At 41.8% G+C, this 20,554-nt stretch overlaps 1 protein-coding gene across 1 annotated transcript; it reads right to left on the reverse strand.

The window, feature by feature from the left end:
- Positions 1–1,107: 1,107 nt before the first annotated feature.
- On the reverse strand, positions 1,108–5,834 carry LOC100275611 (uncharacterized). The gene is made up of 9 exons (NM_001320200.1): positions 5,524–5,834; positions 4,160–4,263; positions 3,723–3,858; positions 3,337–3,568; positions 2,878–3,035; positions 2,576–2,761; positions 2,353–2,453; positions 1,542–1,638; positions 1,108–1,341 (listed from the first exon to the last, which is right to left on the reverse strand). The coding sequence occupies exons 1-9, from the start codon at positions 5,785–5,787 to the stop codon at positions 1,267–1,269; spliced, it is 1,353 nt and encodes a 450-aa protein (NP_001307129.1). The 5' UTR covers positions 5,788–5,834; the 3' UTR covers positions 1,108–1,266.
- Between the last annotated feature and the right edge of the window lie 14,720 nt (positions 5,835–20,554).

Consider the following 20,554-nt stretch of genomic DNA (forward strand, 5'->3'; position numbering starts at 1 on the left):
TGTAACGTCTTCGTCGGCCGCTCGCTAGTCGCTACTACACTAAACGCAACTGCTAAAAAAACAATTATCTGTTCTCGAGTCAAAACAGCTCAACCTGCAGCGTGTTGTTTATTTAGGCCTTTTCACTTTAATTTATGGTACTAGTGGCTCGTTTGGTTCCAGCTCATAACCCCCCGGAATAAGAATGTTCCGCCGCCGCCGCCTGGACAATTGAGTGGCCTGCATTGATCGCGGCATGTTTTCTGAATTCGGAGACTAGCTATGGCATCATCTGCTTATAAATAAATATATGATATATGATTTCGTAGACTAGCTACTGCCACGGGTTAGTTTGGAAACTCTATTTTTCTAAGAAATTTCTATTTTCTCAGGAAAAATTAGGACATTTTCTCTTTGGAAAAATAGAAATTCATTGGGAAAATGGTTACCAAATCCTAAACAGTTTTTTTACCGGCAATTGATTGTCCAATCACAACTGAACGTGAGCTCTATCACTGTAATCATCGTGAACCACAGGCCGGCCGGTCACAGTACCTATGCCCGTCGCAGCAGCAGCTTTCAGTTCACAAAAGGCAAGGTGGGACTGCGCGAGGGGACCGGCGGCCGGCCCGTATCCAACGGCGTCGATGGACGCCAGACTCATCTGCTTGCAAGCTTGCTTTGTTTGCAATCGACGGACCCGATCCAAAGCCCGCTTGCGGCTTGCTTTGCTTGGATACCGCGTGCAGAGAATCTGCCAAGTCCCTTTGGACCTGGTGATCCGATCAAGCCAAGCACAAAACGAACAGATCCTTCTTTGTTGTAATAACGGCATCAATCTCTTCCTGCGCATTTTCGTCTTCTTGGCTCCATATAGGAGTACGCCGTTCTCGTCTGCTTGCGCGTTAATGGCTCCAAACAGACCAGCAGTTCTAACCTTTTAGTTCTTATTTCATCAATCTATTTAGGGCTAGGGCTAGTTTGTGAACTCCATTTTTTCAAAGGATTTTCATTTTTCAAAGAAAAATTAGTTCATTTTTCTTTGGGAAAATCTGAATATCTTAGAAAAACGGCGTTCCCAAACTAGCCCTTTAAAAGAACAACCCTCTATATCGCGGTTACCAAATGACAGAAAAACTTCGGCAAGCTATAAACAAAATAGCAGAATTTCACTATATTATACAAGAACTACGATGGTCCAGCTTCAAGTTTCAGCAGATAAGGGCAAGGCGAATGGAATGGGGGAAAAAGAGTAATGGTAAAACTTTAGCTGCTCCCACACCTTTTTCACCGTTCAAGTTTGCTCATCAGATCTTCAAGTCGTGGCAGTTCCTGTAATATGTCATTCCAGTTTGGCATGCCCTAAAACAAATAGCACATGTACATAGTCAGTTATTATTGTTTCTACTATTATGGTAGATTAGATTCAATGTCATTTGGACCCTCTTTGTCTGGTTCAGTTATGGGCTTATATTCCCTACTTCAGCACTTCTATTACATACACAAAATCAAGTGATAAATTTCCTTGTACCAGAGTGAAACTGAGAGCAGAGAATAATTACTATTCCAGATCTTCTGACACGTCCATCGAGACGAAGGATTATGTAGACATCCTCACCAGGAGTGACACCTTCAGACACTTGCTGGTCTCGTATCCAACTGAACCATAATGAGAACAGGTAGATATCAAAACCCAGGATAGTAAATTACCACATTCAAGCATGTAGAACCATGCTAATAATAACAGAAAAGGAACAGGACTGACTGCACTTGTAGTATTTCTGTAGCGGTCCTTAGAAAAGAGAAGTAATGTAAAGGCACAGACTAGAAATGGGAGCAAAACAAGTAAAGATATCTTGAAATTTAGACTTGAGACAGATTATTTCATACCTCAGGTCCTATCAATATGTGGATGCAGTAAAAGGGATAGATGCCATATCAGAACCTAAACATATGGATATGTTTTTTCTGCAATCATACCTATGGCCTATGGGAGGAGAAGAATCAAAGGACACTGTATCTTTTCAATATTCTGTGGTTTTACAGATAACATTTCCATTATAATGCTGCATTGGCCCCAAAAAAAACCCTACTTCTTTACCTGAGTGAGCAATATGGCTTTCAAGTTTCAAGTATGGTGTGTGCTATAGAGGGGAAGATCATAATCCTTTACTTTAGGGTGGATTGTAAGTTTATATATCTTTCTAATAATTTCCCTTCTGTGCTGCTACACAATCTATGTACCTTAATTATGTTATTGACTTATTGTGCTATGTTAGAAAAAAATATGTACTTGTGAAAAACAGTCTTGCTACTTATTGAAGTTAGATATAGAGTATAGGACAAAATGCATATACATCAAAGGAAATGCACCTTTCCCATTGTTCTGGGGAAACAATATCAGCCTTAAACCGAACCTCAGTCTTCAACCGTGATTTTGCTGCAATAGATTCAGTACGCTTTTCAAAGTCACCCTGTCAAAATCAACATTGCATTAAATTATCAAAGAAAGGGACCAAGTTTTTGGTGCAAAACACACAAACTAAGAGGCAGGTGAGGTTTTTGGTATTTAGCCAATATGTAAGGTTGGTCTAACCCCAACAGAAGGAACTGATGCAGCAGCTCTTCTTGCACCAAAACCCCTTGGTTTGGTTTGGTCTTTCTGAGAAGCACCAAAGATCACAGGAATTAGAAGAACGCCTCGTTTGAGCAGTTCAGTCCGATACCTCTCAGCTCTTTGCAATGCCCGAGTAACAGATGCTTTTGAACCTGCCAATATCACCTAAAATACACCTCAAATGACAAGTGGCTGAATAAAGGTTTCAGAAATAAATGAGAAAAACAATTAATTTCAGCAAACATACAGTGGACATTAAAGATAGAGAAAGTTATACTAACAGGCCTAGTGATGTCCCGGAGTTGAACAAGTTCAATAATGCGATTGGTTGACAGGCGCACAGGTAATCTTGAAAGGGTTTCATTACGAGAAATTTGTGTGATCTGCTTCTCTTCTTTCTTGTTTTCCCAGAAATACAAAGCTACCAGAACAACAATACCTGCGGCATACTGATTCAAAAGTTAAATTATTTTTAGTTTAATTGAAAGTGTGAGACAAATAGCATAAAATTGATACTCTAATCAGGATCAATGAAATAGTAAAAATATAAAGGGTGAATTTATTTACTTCTGAAAGTTGCTGTTGAAGCATCACACAAAGAAATAGTTATTCAAGATATTTCGACATAAGAAAACATTGTTGCCATGTCACAGTGGAGCAAAAAAGACATGTGACCCAACTCTTTAACTCCATACAACCATTCAAGAACTATCTTCAGGGCATGAAGCATGCCAATTTACCTCCAATATTGATGGCAGCATTTCCAGCAGTTTCCAGAAGATCAGGGGCGCCATCACCCCCTCGAACTGCTAGTACAAGTCGGGGAATGGTAAAGAATGTTGAAATTCCAGCTGCTGCTGTCAAAGCTACATAGAAGAATCTTCGAACACCACGGAATGGTGCTTGTACTTCACTAATGAGTTTCAGGTCTCTTCGGAAACCAGAACCAATATCTTCTCCACCACGCAAAGCCTGAAATGAAGTTACAAGATATAGAAAATCTTATTGCAGACAATAAATTGGTCAAAATCAGAACTCGAATCCCCAATATTCAACTATGATCCGCACATTACTTCGTCTCCAGCATGCAGTAATGCAGTGAAGTTCAAACTTCAAAGTGACAAACCTCTTCTTGAAGTTCCTTGAATTCTGGTGATGCTCTGAATGGCGCCAAGTCTGGATCATTAAGTATGGTACCAAATTTGAGATTGTAGTCTCTCAAAGCTTCCCTTAAACATTCTGCAGCCTTTTTGCTTTCTTCTCTGGTCCAGACAGATGCAGAAATTAAATGAACAATAAAAAACCTCAAAAATGTTCTGATGGTGGAACAATGGATTCCAAATGACTCCACATAACATTTATGAAGACCTTGATTTCTGGCTCTTGTAGTTTTGTTAATGGTTTTAGTATTTATTTATAGTTTTTCACCTAGATACATTAATTTGAAACATTACTACACATGATCTCACTGACAAATAGATGAAACTTCTGATGAGTACCCCAAATAAGCATGGCGCATGCATAGTAAATCCAAGTCCAGTGATCTCAGGAATGTGTCCTCACCTATACGCATGGCAGCATGCCTTGTTATATAGCGCTGCCTGGGCCTCAATAGATGTTGGATTCAGCTCTAATGCATTCTCAAATTGTTCAAGAGCATCCTTCACCTAAACAAGTGCATATAAAATAACAGAATGCATGTAATGGTTATAGACATCCCTTCAATGAATGATAAAAAGTCTGTAAAGACTGCTCAAACATGCATCTAACAGTATAATTACGATACCACTGGCTTTTATGTTTCCCAGATTACTGATTCTTTCTTCACCAGTGTACTAATTACAGCTTTATGCTAGCAAAATACCAAGGCACTGATTGCCAATTGTTTTCAAGTTGGAGACTGTCATAATCTGCCAATACATATCTGTTGAGCACCGAAATTGGCTTGCGGACTGTCCGCGCAGTGGCGGCGCGGACGGTCCGCGCGTGCGCAGAATCAGTTACGGTTCCCCGTTTCTTGTGGGATTTGTTAGCGATCTTCATAGGATTAGCTTGGGAACTGACTTGTAACGGGTCAAGACCTCCCCCTTATATAGATGAAGAGGTACGGCCGATTGAACCCCCACAATCGATCCAATCAATTCTACTTATCATTTTTACCTTAGCATTAGGAATTAGGAGTAGCCCTAGTTTAGCCTTCTCTAACTCGAATCTTCACCTCTCGTCGGCTCTACGTCGATTAGAGACGTCTTGGGTGGCCTGCCGACTCCAAGGCACACCCTAAGATCTCTCCTCCCCGACAGGGTCCTTCCCGAGAGGAGAAATCTAGGTCTGCTGCGAAGAAAACGACCCTCTGCGCCATCGTGGATTGTCCGAGCCATAGGCACGGACCGTCCGGATGTACCCAGAGAAGGAGCCGCTCTTATGCTCAGGTCGTAGACCGTCTGGCACTGTTTCACGGACCGTCTACGCCTCCGCAGACAGCACCGCTAGGTGATTCATCTCCCAACAATATCCTAAGGCTAGTAGTGAAATCAAAACTACCAAGAATCACTTACTTTCTTGCTTAAAAACCAATCCCTTACATTGGTTCCGCCATTTCCTTAAAGGTACATGGTAAAACATTTGTTCGATGCAATAAAGCAGGCAGTCCTATTAAGCACTCAGCGTCGATAAACTTAACCTGTCCCAAACTCAATTAAGCTTGATATATAGACATTGGTAATCTATCCTGCATCTCCTGGTTAAATTCAAAAGCAATATGCTAAAACGGACAAGTCTTCGTGAGAGTTGCTTGTACACCCCAACTGAAACATCCTCACACAATTGATAGCCCTCTTCATGGTTGAAAATGTCTGAAGTTAATGCTAAGCGTCGCATACCGCTCGAAGATTGCATTACAGCGCCTCGGCGTGGGCTTCACTTACCCTGCCTTTGGAGAAGAGCTGGAGACCGAGATTGACGCAGGACTCAGCTGTTGGAACCACCTCAGCCGCCGCTGCCTCCTCCTGCGATGGCGGCGGAGACGGGGACGACGAGGCGTTGGAGCGGAGCACACAGCGGTGACAGCGGCTGATGGGGAGGGGGGAAATGAAGGCCAGTGTTTGGAGGGTGAGACTGGAAAGTGCCGCGCCGCCGCCGCCAGATAGCATGGGGAGCTGCGGCCGTGGAGCCGCCGCTACGGCCGCCATTGCCGTGGGAGAAGGAAAGTGTGAGGTTATCGTCTTTCTCGTTATCCTAAGGCTATCCGCAGCCGTTACCCCTAAATTTTTCTCCTTATATCACTTTTTCCTCCTATTTTCCCCCCTATTTTTTTATCTCCCGCAGCGGTTCCCCCTAAATACTCCCCCTATACCCTACTACCACTATAAAATATCATTTTCTATACCAACTATCAATTTTTTATCTACTAACAATTACTCGTGGACCTACAGCACAGTGTTTAGGGTGATGAACAGTGACACGCTAGATCTGGGGGGAGAGAGAAGGGGACCGACACGTAGGAGGCGCTGTAGGGGCACCGCTGCGGCCATAGGATACCCCCTACAGCCGACATGCAAGGGGAGGGGGAGCGGTAGGGTAGACCGCTGCGGTCAGTCTAACGGTATTTCTTCACTTCTTCGTTCTCGACCGCGACTGTTTGTCAAAAAAAAAAAAGACAACACGATATTTGTGCACGGGCACGGGTGGGAAAGAGAAGCATCCATGTGCAGATTAGGCTAATTTTAGTTGTAGTTTTACGGTAGTTTGATGCATATTTAATACTCCCTCATTCTTAAAATACTAGTCGGTTACCCGTGCGTTGCGACGGCTTACAACAATACCCACGTAAACTATCCATCAAAAAAATTAAAGATTTTTTATTGATTATCTCTGGTCTCTGTATAATATATTTTTTGATTTGGCTAACTGATGTTATTGTTTACTCCATGCAAATATGACTTGGTACAACACGGCTAAATGAAGTGAGCGATTAGAAGAGAGTTCACAACGATTGACTGAATGAACAGAGATTATAAAATGACATAATTTCATCATATAGAGACCAAATAAGAGAAAGTTTGTGAGATCAAGTTTCTAAAATAAGTCCCATGAAGTCAAACTTATAAAAAAGATAGATCAAAATATGGAGTGATTGCTAAAGTCAGACATAAATAAAAACTGGATGCGCTCCATATAAATTATTTAAAACCAACAAATAACCTTTCATTTTGCTGTTAGTGTGACAAATCATTGCTGCTCCATCCAATTCAGCAATCTCAAACACCATGTAGTCGATTGCGCCAATGTGGTCTCAGAAACGACTTAATGCTTGCAAGAGCCAAGAACGTCGTGCCGTGCTTGGGCTGTAGCCTCGACCCGTAGTGCTGGCCCGGCCCGACACGATTATTTTTTTATTTTACAAAAAAACGTATATACCTATATACAATTTATATTCAATATTAAAAACATCTTAGCGTGATGTTCTACTGGTTAGACACTTTCACTCAGTGTCTCCCGCCCTTCTTCCATCAAAGCATGGGTTCGAACCCCACCTCCTCCACCGTTTTTAACATTTTACGCTGATTTAATTAAATGGATCGACGGGCTAACAGGCTGGTCCGACACAGTTAGCAGGCCGGCATGACGTGTCTGTGCCATAGTTGTGGCCCGCGTGCATCTAGCCCGTGTCGAGCGTCGTTTGGCATCTATAGACGTGCAGCAGATTAATTTGAAATAGATGTGAGGGGTTATTTGTAAAAAATGACGCATGACGACCGTTGAAACTGGTGCTTTAAGTATAGTATAGATTAGTAGTTTTAGTATTTTACTATAATCATATAATGCTCAATGTATGTGTTTTATCTATATGTCTAGATTCGTTGTCATCCATTTGAATATAAATATAAAATTTAAGGGTTAAAACAACAACTATTTTAGAACGGATGGAGTACTATATTATATTAGAATTTTTATGACATGGCATTGGTATTTAAGAGGATTGAGTTTTATACGATAAAACTACGTCAACTTATTTTTAAGGTCTTAGAAACCACATGAAACCTCTATCGAGGATGATTTGTTTCATCTTCATATATTTTATTAACTTCTATTGGTTATTGAGTTGCAGCATTTAATTGACTTGTTAATCTATAAAATAATGAAGTGAAATTTTATATTGAGAAGCATTGTTTCATTATTATTTTCATGACACTTTTAATGATGTGGCGGTGTTCAAAAGAGTGTTACTAATTTTTTATTGAGAATAGCCTTATAAGATTTTTGATAAGACTATTCTCATTGCATAAGATGGGTCGGTCAAACTTAGCATAAAAAAACCAAACGAATTATAAATTGGAACTAAGGGAGTAAATTTTAGTTAAAAGTATTAGCTAGCTAAAGTGTAGCTAGCACTGAGATATTTGGCTCTGCATAATAGACTAGTTAATGCAAACAAAAGAACATGAATGTCCTTTTGATTTGATGTCACCGCTGAAAATTGTGGATATATGTGTCAAGCACTCAGTGTTATTTGTCATTAGTCGGGGTTTGAACAAATAATAAACAATAATCTAAGCTCTGGCTAAAGTTTATCTAGTCCATTAGTTGGCCTATTTTTGTTGGACTTGGAGAGATTGAAAGCTTTGAATGTGTCTTGAAATAGATTGGTAGCTCTTGTATTGAATGTGTATGAGTAGTGTGCTTGGATGTCTTGAATGGAGGTGGTTGGGGTTGTATTTATAGCCACCAACCACTTCCTAGTCATTGCTCCCTTTCTGCCGACCGCGGACGGTCCACGCCCCTGGTCTGGACGGTCCACCCCTGCGCATCAACGACTGAAATCGCAACGGTCGGCAGTAACGGCTTTAGTGCATTAAATATGTCATCAGATGTCAGATAAAGCAGTCGCGGACGGTCCGGACGCGCAACCCGAACGGTCCGAGAGGACGCTAAAAATGCATTTTACCGAACCCGTCACCTTCGGGTTTCTCTGGTTTTTCAACGACCAGACGGTCCACGCCTGAGGCCGGACGGTCCGCGCTTGGTCTCGAACGGTGCTCGCTTCTCCTTTGAACAGTCCGTAGTGTTTACTCGTGTTTTTGCATTGTTCTTGCCCGAGGCTCATCTTGGTGTGGCAGATGAAAGTCGCCTAGAGAGGGGGTGAATAGGCGAAACCTGAAATTTATAACTTTAAACACACACTACAAGCCGGGGGTTAGCGTTAGAATTAAATTCAAGTCCGAAAGAGAGGGGAGAACAAATCAAACAAGAATCAAGGCGAGTGAACACGGTGATTTGTTTTACCGAAGTTCGGTTCCAAAGAACCTAGTCCCCGTTGAGGAGGTCACAAAAACCGGATCTATTTCAACCCTTTCCCTCTCTCAAACGGTCACTTAGACCGAGTGAGCCTTCTCCTTAATCAATCGGGTCACTAAGACCCCGCAAGGACCACCACACACTTAGGTGTCTCTTGCTTTGATTACAAATCACTTGAGAACAAGAATGAGAAAGAAGAAAGGCAATCCAAGAAACAAGAGCGCAAAAGAACACGAACACACTCTCTCACAAGTCACTAAATGTTTGAGTTTAATTCTAGGCTTGGAGAGGGTTTGATCTTTGGAAATGTATCTTAGAGTGAATGCACTAGCTCTTGTATTGAATGTGATTTCTGAAAAACTTGGATGCTAAAGGTTGTGGTGGTTGGGGGTATTTATAGCCCCCAACCACTTTGGTAGCCATTGGGGAGGCTACTGGCAATGGGTGCACGAGACAGTCCGGTGCGCCACCGGACAGGCACTGTTCCGTGTCCGGTGCGCCGCCACGTCACCCAACCGTTAGGGTTCAGAGCTGGTCGACCGTTGGAGGCTTTGTCCTCTTGCGGCACCGGACAGTCCAGTGCCCCTCTGGCTTCCTGCTCTGACTTCTGTCGTGACACTGTTCATATGTCAGAGTCGATCGTTGGCGTAAGTAGCCGTTGCTCCGCTGGCTCACCGGACAGTCCGGTGAATTATAGCGGAGCCACGCCCTGGAATTCCCGAGAGTGGCTGGTTTGGACTTGTACGGCCTGGTGCACCGGACACTGTCCGGTGGCACACCGGACATTCCGGTGCGCCAATTCTCAGCACACTCAAGTTATTTGCTCCGTTTCAAATTGAGTCCCTAACTTGATTCTTTTATTGGTTTGTGTTGAACCTTATGCACCTGTAATACATGAATTCTAGACAAACTAGTTAGTCCATGTGTTTGTGTTGATTATCAACCACCAAAATTAGTTATAGAAAATGGTTAACCCAATTTCCCTTTTAATCTCCCCCTTTTTGGTGATTGATGCCAACACAAACCAAAGCAAATATGAAGTACAGAATTGTAACTAGTTTGCATTTAGAATGTGCATAGGTTACTTGGAGTTAAACCAATTGAAAATCTCACCGAGTATGAATGGATTGCTTTTTCTTTTTGACATTTTGGACCACTCTTGCACCATATGTATGTTTTTGCAAATTCTTTTGGAAAATCTTTTTCAAAGTCTTTTGCAAATAGTAAAAGGTATATGAGTTGCAAGAAGCATTTTCAAGATTTTGAAATTTCTCCCCCTGTTTCAAATGCTTTTCCTTTGACTAAATAAAACTCCCCCTGAATGAAATTCTCCTCTTAGCTTTCAAGAGAGCTTTGAAAAAGATACCAATTGATATCATATACTAATTTGAAAATACATCAATTGAAATAGATACCAATTGAGAATATACCAATTAAAACTTCATTTCAAATTTTTTTGAAATGGTGGTGGTGCAGTCCTTTTGCTTTGGGCTTAATACCTTCTCCCCCTTTGGCATTAATCGCCAAAAACAGAGACTTTGAGAGCCCTTTAATACTTTCTCTCCATTGGTACAAGTAAATAAGAGTGAAGGATCATACCAATTGAGAGTGTGGAGGAACGACAAAGGGTAAATGATACCGTTAGAGTTGAGTGGAAGCCTTGTCTTTGCCGAATACTCCATTTCCCTTTCAATATAAGACTAATCATAGAAGTATACTTGAAAGCATGTTAGTCTTAGCCTTGGTACAAGAATAATAAGAAATATGCATTTGCACCAAATGAAAGAGACATGATCAAAGGTATATAAATGAGCTATGTGTGCAATGTTTCAATCAAAGTTCCGAGAATCAAATATGTTTAGCTCATTCCTAAGTTTGCTAAAAGTTTTCTCATCTAGTGGCTTGGTAAAGATATCGGCTAATTGGTTTTGGGTATTAACATAAGCAATTTCGATATCCCCTTTTTGTTGGTGATCCCTCAGAAAGTGATATCGGATGTCTATGTGCTTAGTGCGGCTGTGTTCAACGAGATTATCCGCCATGTGGATTGCACTCTCATTATCACATAGGAGAGGGACTTTGCTCAATTTGTAGCCATAGTCCCTAAGGGTTTGCCTCATCCAAAGTAACTGCGCACAACAATGGCCTGCGGCAATGTACTCGGCTTCGGCGGTGGAAAGAGCTACTGAGTTTTGTTTCTTTGAAGCCCATGACACTAGGGATCTCCCTAGAAACTGACAAGTCCCTGATGTGCTCTTCCTATCAATTTTACACCCTGCCCAATCGGCATCGGAATATCCTATTAAATCAAAAGTGGACCCCTTGGGGTACCAAAGCCCAAACTTAGGAGTGTAAACTAAATACCTCATGATTCTCTTCACGGCTCTAAGGTGAACTTCCTTAGGATTTGCCTGGAACCTTGCACATATGCATACAGAAAGCATAATATCCGGTCGAGATGCACATAAGTAGAGTAAAGATCCTATCATCGACCGGTATGCCTTTTGATCTATGGATTTACCTCCCGTGTCGAGGTCGAGATGCCCATTTGTTCCCATGGGTGTCTTGATGGGTTTGCCATCCTTCATTCCAAACTTCTTAAGTATGTCTTGAATGTACTTTATTTTGCTGATGAAGGTGCCCTCTTGGAGTTGCTTGATTTGAAATCCAAGGAAATACTTCAACTCCCCCATCATAGACATCTCGAATGTCTATATCATGATCCTACTAAACTCTTCATTGACTTGTTAGTAGACCCAAATATAATATCATCAACATAAATTTGGCATACAAACAAGTTTTTTGCAACAGATTTAGTAAAGAGAGTAGGATCGGCTTTACCGACTTTGAAGCCAGCCCATAAAGCGCCTTTGAGAGCTTATACACATGGTTAGGGTATTCACTATCTTCAAAGCCGAGAGGTTGCTCAACATAGACCTCTTCCTCGATGGGTCCATTGAGGAAGGCACTTTTCACGTCCATTTGATAAAGCTTAAAGCCATGGTAAGTAGCATAGGCAAGTAATATACGAATTGACTCAAGCCTAGCTACGGGTGCATAAGTTTCATCAAAGTACAAACCTTCGACTTGTGAATAACCTTTGGCCACAAGTTGGGCTTTGTTTCTTGTCACCACACCATGCTCATCTTGCTTGTTGCAGAATACCCACTTGGTACCTACAACATTTTGATTAGGACATGGAACTAAATGCCATACCTCATTCCTTGTGAAGTTGTTGAGCTCCTCTTGCATAGCCAGCACCCAATCCGGATCTCTTAATGCATCCTCCACCCTGTATGGCTCAATAGAGGACACAAAAGAGTAATGTTCACAGAAATGAGCAACTCAAGATCTAGTGGTTACCCCCTTATGAATGTCACCAAGGATGGAGTTGACGAGGTGATCTTGTTGAATTGCTTGGTCTACTCTTGGGTGTGGTGGTGTATGACCCTGAATTTCTTGATCATCTTCCTTCTCTTGATCATTTTCATCTCCCCCTTGATCCATGTCCTCCTCTTGAGGTGGCTCATCCCCTTGATCTTCATCTTCATCATTTTGAACCTGATCCTTGTCTTGAGTTGGTGGAGATGCTTGCATGGAAGATGATGGTTGATCTTGTGTTTGTGGAGGCTCTTCAGATTCCTTAGGACACACATCCCCAATGGACATGTTCCTTAACGTGACGCATGGAGCCTCTTCATCATCTAATTCATCAAGATCAACTTGCTCCACTTGGGAGCCATTAGTCTCATCAAACACAATGTCACAAGAAACCTCAACCAATCCAGTGGATTTGTTGAAGACTCTATATGCCCTTGTGTTTCAGTCATAACCAAGTAAAAAGCCTTCTACAGCCTTAGGAGCAAATTTAGATTTTCTATCTCTTTTAATAAGAATAAAACATTTGCTTCCAAAGACTAAAATATGAAACGTTTGGCTTTTTACCAGTGAGGAGTTCATATGATGTCTTCTTGAGGATCTGGTGAAGATATAACCGATTGATGGAGTAGCAGGCGGTGTTAATCGCCTCAGCCCAAAACCGGTCTGGAGTCTTGTACTCATCAAGCATGGTTCTTGTCATATCCAGTAAAGTTCTATTCTTCCTCTCTACTACACCATTTTATTGAGGTGTGTAGGGAGAAGAGAACTCATGCTTGATGCCTTCTTCCTCAAGAAAACCTTTAATTTGTGAATTCTTGAACTCCATCCCATTATCGCTTCTTATCTTTTTGATCCTTAATCTGAACTCGTTTTGAGCCCATCTCAAGAATCCCTTTAATGTATCTTGGGTTTGTGATTTTTGGTGCAAAAAGAACACCCAAGTGAAGCGAGAATAATCATCCACAATGACTAGACAGTACTTACTCTCGCCGATGCTTATGTAAGCGATCAGACCGAATAGATCCATGTGGAGTAGTTCGAGTGGCCTGTCAGTCGTCATTATGTTCTTGTGTGGATGATGGACTCCAACTTGCTTTCCTACTTGGCATGCGCTACAAACTCTGTCTTTCTCAAAATGAACATTGGTTAGTCCTAAAATGTGCTCTCCCTTTAGAAGCTTATGAAGATTCTTCATTCCAACATGGGCTAGTCGGCGATGCCAGAGCCAGCCCATATTAGTCTTAGCAATTAAACAAGTGTCTAGCTCAGCTTGATTATCATTAAAGTCCACTAAATATAGCTGACCATCTAACACTCCCTTAAATGCTATTGAATCATCAATTCTTCTAAAGACAGTAACACTTATATCAGTAAAAAGACAGTTGTAGCCCATTTTACACAATTGAGAAATAAAAAGAAAGTTGTAATCTAAAGAATTTACAAGAAAAACATTGGAAATAGAATGGTCAGGGGATATAGCAATTTTACCCAATCATTTGACCAAACCTTGATTTCCATCCCCGAATGAGATAGCTCTTTGGGGATCTTCATTTTTCTCATAGGAGGAGAACATTCTCTTCTCCCCTGTCATGTGGTTTATGCACCCGCTAACAATTATCGAACTTGAACCACCGGATGCATAAACCTACAAAACAGTTTTAGACCTTGTTCTTAGGTACCCAAACAGTCTTGGGTCCTTTGGCGTTAGAAACAAGCACCTTGGGTACCCAAACACAAGTTTTGGAGCTCTTGTGTTTCCCCCCAACATATTTGGCAACTACTTTGCCTGATTTGTTAGTTAAAACATAAGATGCATCAAAAGTCTTAAATGAAACATTGTGCTCATTTGATGCTGCAGGAATTTTCTTTCTAGGCATTTTAACATGTGTGGTATGCCTAGAGCTAGAAGCCTCATTTTTATACATAAATGCATGATGAGAAATAGTGTGAGGTTTTTAGCATGAATTCTCCTAATTTTGTGATCAGGATAGTTAGCAGGATATAAAATGTAGCCTTCCCTATCCTGAACCATGGGAGCTTTGACCTTAGCAAAATTAGACAGCTTCTTAGGGGCATTAAGCTTGACATTGCTCCCCTGTTGGAAACCAATGCCATCCTTAATGCCAGGGCGTCTCCCATTATAAAGCATGCTATGAGCAAATTTAAAATTTCATTTTCGAGCTCATGCTCAGCAATTTTAGCATCTAATTTAGCTATATGATCATTTTGTTTCTTAATCATGGCAAGGTGATCATCTATAGCATCAACATTAATATCTCTACATCTAGTGCAAATGGAAACATGCTCGACAGTAGATGTAGAGGGTTTGCAAGCATTTAATTCTTTAACCTTAGAAATTAAACTAGCATTTTCATTTCTAAGACTAGAAATTGAGTCATGGCAAATGCTAAGCTCCTCAGTTAAGTTTTCACATTTTTCTACCTCCTAAGCATAAGCATTTTTGAGTTTAACAAATTTTTTGTTTTCTTTAATGAGGAAGTCCTCTTGGCTATCCAAGAGTTCACCTTCTCATTAATGGCTTCAATTAATTCATTTAATTTTTTCTTTTGGTCCATGCTAAGGTTGGCAAAGAGAGACATTAAATTATCTTCACTATCACTAGAGCTACCATCATCACTAGATGTTGTATATTTGGGGGTGGCTCTAGAGTGTACCTTCTTCTTCTTGCCGTCCTTAGCCATGGGACACTTGTGGCCGACGTTGGGGAAGAGGAGGCCTTTGTTGACGGCGATGTTGGCGGCGTCCTCGTCGGAGGAGGAGTCGGTGGAGCACTCGTCGGAGTCCCATTCCCGACATATGTGGGCATCGCCGCCCTTCTTGTAGTACCCCTTCTTCTCCTTCTTCTTCCCTTTCTTGTCGTCGTCCCTGTCACTTCCACTAGAAATAGGACATTTTGCTATGAAATGATCGGACTTACCACATCGGTAGCATACCTTCTTGGAGCGGGACTTGTAGTCCTTCCCCTCCTTTGTTTAAGGATTTGGTGGAAGCTCTTGATGATGAGCGTCATTTCCTCGTTGTCAAGCTTGGAGGCGTCATTTGGAAGCCTATTTGATGTACACTCCTTCTCTTCTTCCGTCGCTTTGAATGCGACGGGTTGTACCTCGGGTGTGGAGGTGGCGCCTTGCTCCAAGTTGACAATGTGTTTGGAGTCTTTGATCATAAGTTCAAAACTCACAAACTTGCCAATAACCTCCTCGGGAGACATTAGTTTATATCTAGGATCCCCACGTATTAATTGAACTTGAGTAGGATTACGAAATACGAGGGATCTAAGAATAACCATGACCATCTCATGGTCATCCCATTTGGTGCTCCCGAGGTTGCGCACTTGGTTCACCATTGTCTTTAGCCGGTTGTACATTGCTTGCGGCTCATTCCCTTCGTGCGCGGTTTTGAGGACGTCCCAAATTTCTTTGGCGCTCTTTAACCCTTGTACCTTGTTATACTCCTTTCGACACAAGGAGGCGAGGAGTATAGACGTGGCTTGGGAGTTAAAGTGCCTAATTTGGGCGGCCTTGTCCGAGTCATAATCTTCGTCCCCTACCTTAGGTACCTGTGCTCCATACTCAACAATATCCCAAATACTTTCGTGGAGTGTGGTTAGATGGTGCCTCATTTTATCACTCCACATACAATAATCATCACCATCAAAATATGGTGGTTTGCCTAGGGGTACGGAATGTAATGGAGCGCATTTTGAAATGCGGGGATAGCGAAGAGGCATCTTACTATACTTCTTGCGCTCATGGCACTTAGAAGCGACAGATGACTTAGAGCTTGATGTGGAGGGTGACGAAGAGTCGGTTTCATAGTAGACCACCTTCTTCATCTTCTTCTTCTTGTCACCTCTCTGATGCAACTTGATGGAGGAAGAGGATTCCTCCTTGTTTTTGTTGTCGGACTCCCTTGAGAGAGTCTTCCCCGAGCTTGCGGCCTTTTCGCCGGTCATGATCTCCCTCTTAGCGTGATCTCCAGACATCACTTCGAGTTGGTTAGACTCTTAATGAAGCACTGGCTCTAATACCAATTGAAAGTCACCTAGAGGGGGAGTGAATAGGCAAAACCTAAAATTTATAACTTTAAACACACTACAAGTCGGGGGGTTAGCGTTAGAATTAAATTCAAATTTGAAAGAGAGGAGAAAACAAATCAAACAAGAATCAAGGCGAGTGAACACGATGATTTGTTTTACCGAGGTTCGGTTCCAAAGAACCTAGTCCCCGTTGAGGAGGTCACAAAGATCGGGTCTATTTCAACCCTTTCCCTCTCTCAAACGGTCACTTAGACCGAGTGAGCCTTCTCCTTAATCAATCGGGTCACTAAGACCCCGCAAGAACCACCACACACTTAGGTGTCTCTTGCTTTGATTACAAGCCACTTGAGAACAAGAATGAGAAAGAAAAAAGGCAATCCATGAAACAAGAGCGCAAAAGAACACGAACACACTCTCTCACAAGTCACTAAATGTTTGAGTTGAATTCTAGGCTTGGAGAGGGTTTGATCTTTGGAAATGTGTCTTGGAGTGAATGCACTATCTCTTGTATTGAATGTGATCTCTGAAAAACTTGGATGCTAAAGGTTGTGGTGGTTGGGAGGTATTTATGGCCCCCAACCACTTTGGTAGCCGTTGGGGAGGCTGCTGGCGATGGGCGCACTGGACAGTCCGGTGCGCCACCGGACACGCACTGTTCCTTATCCAGTGCGCTGCCACGTCACCCAATTGTTAGGGTTCGGAGCTGGTTGACTGTTGGAGGCTTTGTCCTCTTGCGGCACCGGACAGTCCGATGTCACACTGGACAGTCTGGTGCCCCTCTGACTTCCTGCTCTGACTTCTGCTGTGACACTGCTCATCTATCAGAGTCGACCATTGGCGCAGGTAGCCGTTGCTCTGCTGGCTCACCGGACAGTCCGGTGGCACACCGGACAGTCCGATGAATTACAGCAGAGCCGCGCCCTGGAATTCCCGAGAGTGGCTGGTTTGGACTTGTACGGCCTGGTGCACCAGACACTATCCGGTGGCACACCGGACAGTCCGGTGCGCCAATTCTCAGCACACTCAAGATCTTTGCTCCGTTTCAAATTGAGTCCCTAACTTAATTCTTTTATTGGTTTGTGTTGAACCTTATGCACCTGTAATACATGAATTCTAGACAAACTAGTTAGTCCATGTGTTTGTGTTGATTATCAACCACCAAAATTAGTTATAGGAAATGGTTAACCTAATTTCCCTTTCAGCGGATGGCCCACCGCAAGGGCCCGGATAGTTCGCGCATAGGTGAATTTAAAAAAAGCTTCTCCTATCCAGAATAATCTACGCCTACGGTATTCCGGACAGTCGACTTAGAATTGATATAGATGAACTTTATGCACATGGGAAATGATCAACTAGGCAAACTAGTTAGTCCATAAGATTTGTGATGGTCATCAAACACCAAAATCAATTATAGGAAATGGTTGAGGCCATTTCCCTTTCACACCCTCGCCACTGTTCATTCCCTCCTAGTAACCCCTTGCCCCCAAAGTATGCATAGTGGGTTTGCCATGGCATCTTAAGGCTTGGTGGCGAGCTACATCCCTAGCTGAACCCTCAATCAACCGGTATAACCCTGCCGACAAACTCGCAGTTGTGGGGGAAGACGTCGCCATAATCTCTCCACCTGTACAACCTGAACTTTAATATGTGTCATCCATGTGTGATACAACGATCAAATATGAGAAAGTAGCCTAGAGGGGTGAATAGGCTACATCTGCAATTCTCAACACAAACCGAATTTTTGTGAGGAAAGGCAGCTCAACTGAGGAGGCCAGTTCAACGTGGTTTAAGGCCGATTCAACCGAGATTCACCTGTTCAACTACAAACTTAATTGCAACTACTTATATCTACTAATAATAAATGCAGTGGAAGAGTTGAATTAAAACCAACTAAGTAGATTAAAGATCTAAGATGATGAGAGACAAATCACACCCGCAAAAGCACACGAGACACACGATTTTTACTAAGGTTCGGTCACACTACCAAGGTGCCCTACTCCTCATTGAGGTGCCCACAAAGGGCTAGGTCTTTCTCAACTACGTTCCTCGTTACCGACCACACAGATCTAGGCGATCCCTTACTCAATTTGCCCACAAAGAGACGGTGGTACAAAATGTTCTTGGGGCCGTCCACAACTTTGGAGACTCCCAAGGCAAGATTACAAGCACACAAGGAACAACATGTTCCAAGAACAAAGTGATTGCAAGTAAGAATGATTTGCACCAACTAGAAAGAGAGATCGAAGAACTTGAATCAAAATCACACTTTAGATCGAGAACTTATCTCACACAGAAGAATCTTCCCACTGATCGAAGGGGAAGGACTTGGGGTGCGAGATCGGAGTTGTAGTGCTTCGAAACGAAGGAGAGCAGTCGTCATAGGGTTTTGGTTCGAGAGATTTAGGGTTTATAAGTGGGGGAGAATGATTTTTATAGCCGCCACAAATCAGATTTGGCTAATTCTGGGCAACTGCACAATTACCGGTTGAACCAGCCCTAGTCCCGGTTGAACTGGTGTTCAACAAATAACTCTCTGTAAATTCCCGGTTGAACCTAAATTTAAAATTCCTGTTGAACCTAAATTTTATAGAGAGGAGCTTGAAGAATTCCGGTTGAACCGACATACACAGGAAAAATCAAATTTTGAAGGGAAGGAGGGAGAAATCGAGCGGTGACTTTGCAATTCTTCAAAACAAGAATTTTGAAGCGGATAGAATTAGTTGGTGCATACCATCCTTACCTCGTGAAAAGAACTAAGCATACAAAGATCCCTATTACTAAGAGAAGATAATCAAAATACTTGGGGATCTTCACCAGAAACCACCTGCAGATCTTTACTTTTCATCAGTCGGTTTCCTATTAGTTCATTTATTTCATTCATGTGCATCCTTTTATAATTTAAAATTGACATACACTAGGATCAAACTCATTAGTACATTTTTATTCATTTTGTCCATTAATCACCAAAATCCTCAAGAGGTTGATTGCACTTAGAAGATGGTAGATACCGGTTAGCGCTTGGTCAGACCGATGCTAATAGCGTCTCTTTTGCATAAGAGACCCTAAGTTTTGTTAAAATCAACCTGCAACCCACTTTAGTTATAGCCAAGGACTATATTTATACTTTTTAAACCCTGAGCACTACATTTAATTAGAAAAATTGACCTAACAATTTAAAATTGAATTAAAATTAATAACAGATTTATTTTAACTCAAATTTGATAATTTTGGTTTCACATAAATTGTAATCTTGCACAAGTTAATTATAAAACTATTTTGAAGAAATGTATTTTGGTTGGTGTATTGTTTCTTGTTATATACCCATGTTTGTTGTATGTTTATGAATAGACTAGGAAGTTTGCCACTGCATCGAGGGCCCCACTTTTGAGGACTCGAAAAACTTTGAAGAAGGCAAGTATTAAATGTACCCAACTATCTATAATTAAATGTTCATTACTATTTTGGTCAAGTTATTGCTCCTAATAAGAATACCCTAGTAATTGATTATTGTCCTTGTTTCACCAAAAAATTGGGAACTTTTTTTGTAAAAAATGCTAGTGCTCCACACCATTCAAAAGAAAAAAAAAGTAATTCAATTCTTTATGAAACTAGATTTATAAAAGATGTTTTTTAGCAAACCTGGAGACTTGAGCATGGTATAAGGTTGCTCAAGTGCCTCACCGTAAGGACCAATTTGGTGTGCGACCACTCAGGAAAACAGTGCAACCACAAGGACCATATGAGATCTGGTCTTGACCAAGTAATTAGGAGAACCTATGTGAGCATTAGTAACAGCAGATGGAAACAAAGGAAGGCTCTTTGGCCACACCTATAATTCACTAAGTGTTGGGTCTAAGGGGTGGATAAATAAGATTACATTCAAGGATTCTGTCATGGAACTAATACACATAGGGGGGCCCTTTGTAAAGGTCTCATAGTGAACCCTACCACACTTCCTTGGAAGAGGTGTATGAGCCTTGCAAAACGTGACAACTGAGTAACACGACTATAAGTAAAGTTGCGCAACCTTTGTAGACTGTGATACTGAGTAAGCAACCATGCTCACGGTTAAGATCAACCTTGGGCTCCTCAAAGATTAGTTTTTCCAAAGGAAAAACAACGATGGGCTGATGCTCGTGATGGTTTAAAAAGGTTCACCATGGGACTTGGTGAATGGTTCATCGTGAGATGCGATGAATGTTTCTAAGGTTACTTTAATGTAA

This window comes from Zea mays, chromosome 3 (genome assembly GCF_902167145.1).
Source record: "Zea mays cultivar B73 chromosome 3, Zm-B73-REFERENCE-NAM-5.0, whole genome shotgun sequence".
Classification (NCBI taxonomy): domain Eukaryota; kingdom Viridiplantae; phylum Streptophyta; class Magnoliopsida; order Poales; family Poaceae; genus Zea; species Zea mays.

Bases quoted from the DNA above. Each gene is read 5' to 3' on its own strand.
- LOC100275611 (NM_001320200.1), bottom strand. From the start codon at position 5,787: ATGGCGGCCGTAGCGGCGGCTCCACGGCCGCAGCTCCCCATGCTATCT. The intron at 2,762-2,877 runs GTTAGTATAACT...GGTGTATTTTAG, and splicing joins TCCGGGACATCACTAGGCCT to GTGATATTGGCAGGTTCAAA. The intron at 2,454-2,575 runs GTTAGACCAACC...TGATTTTGACAG, and splicing joins CATCAGTTCCTTCTGTTGGG to GGTGACTTTGAAAAGCGTAC.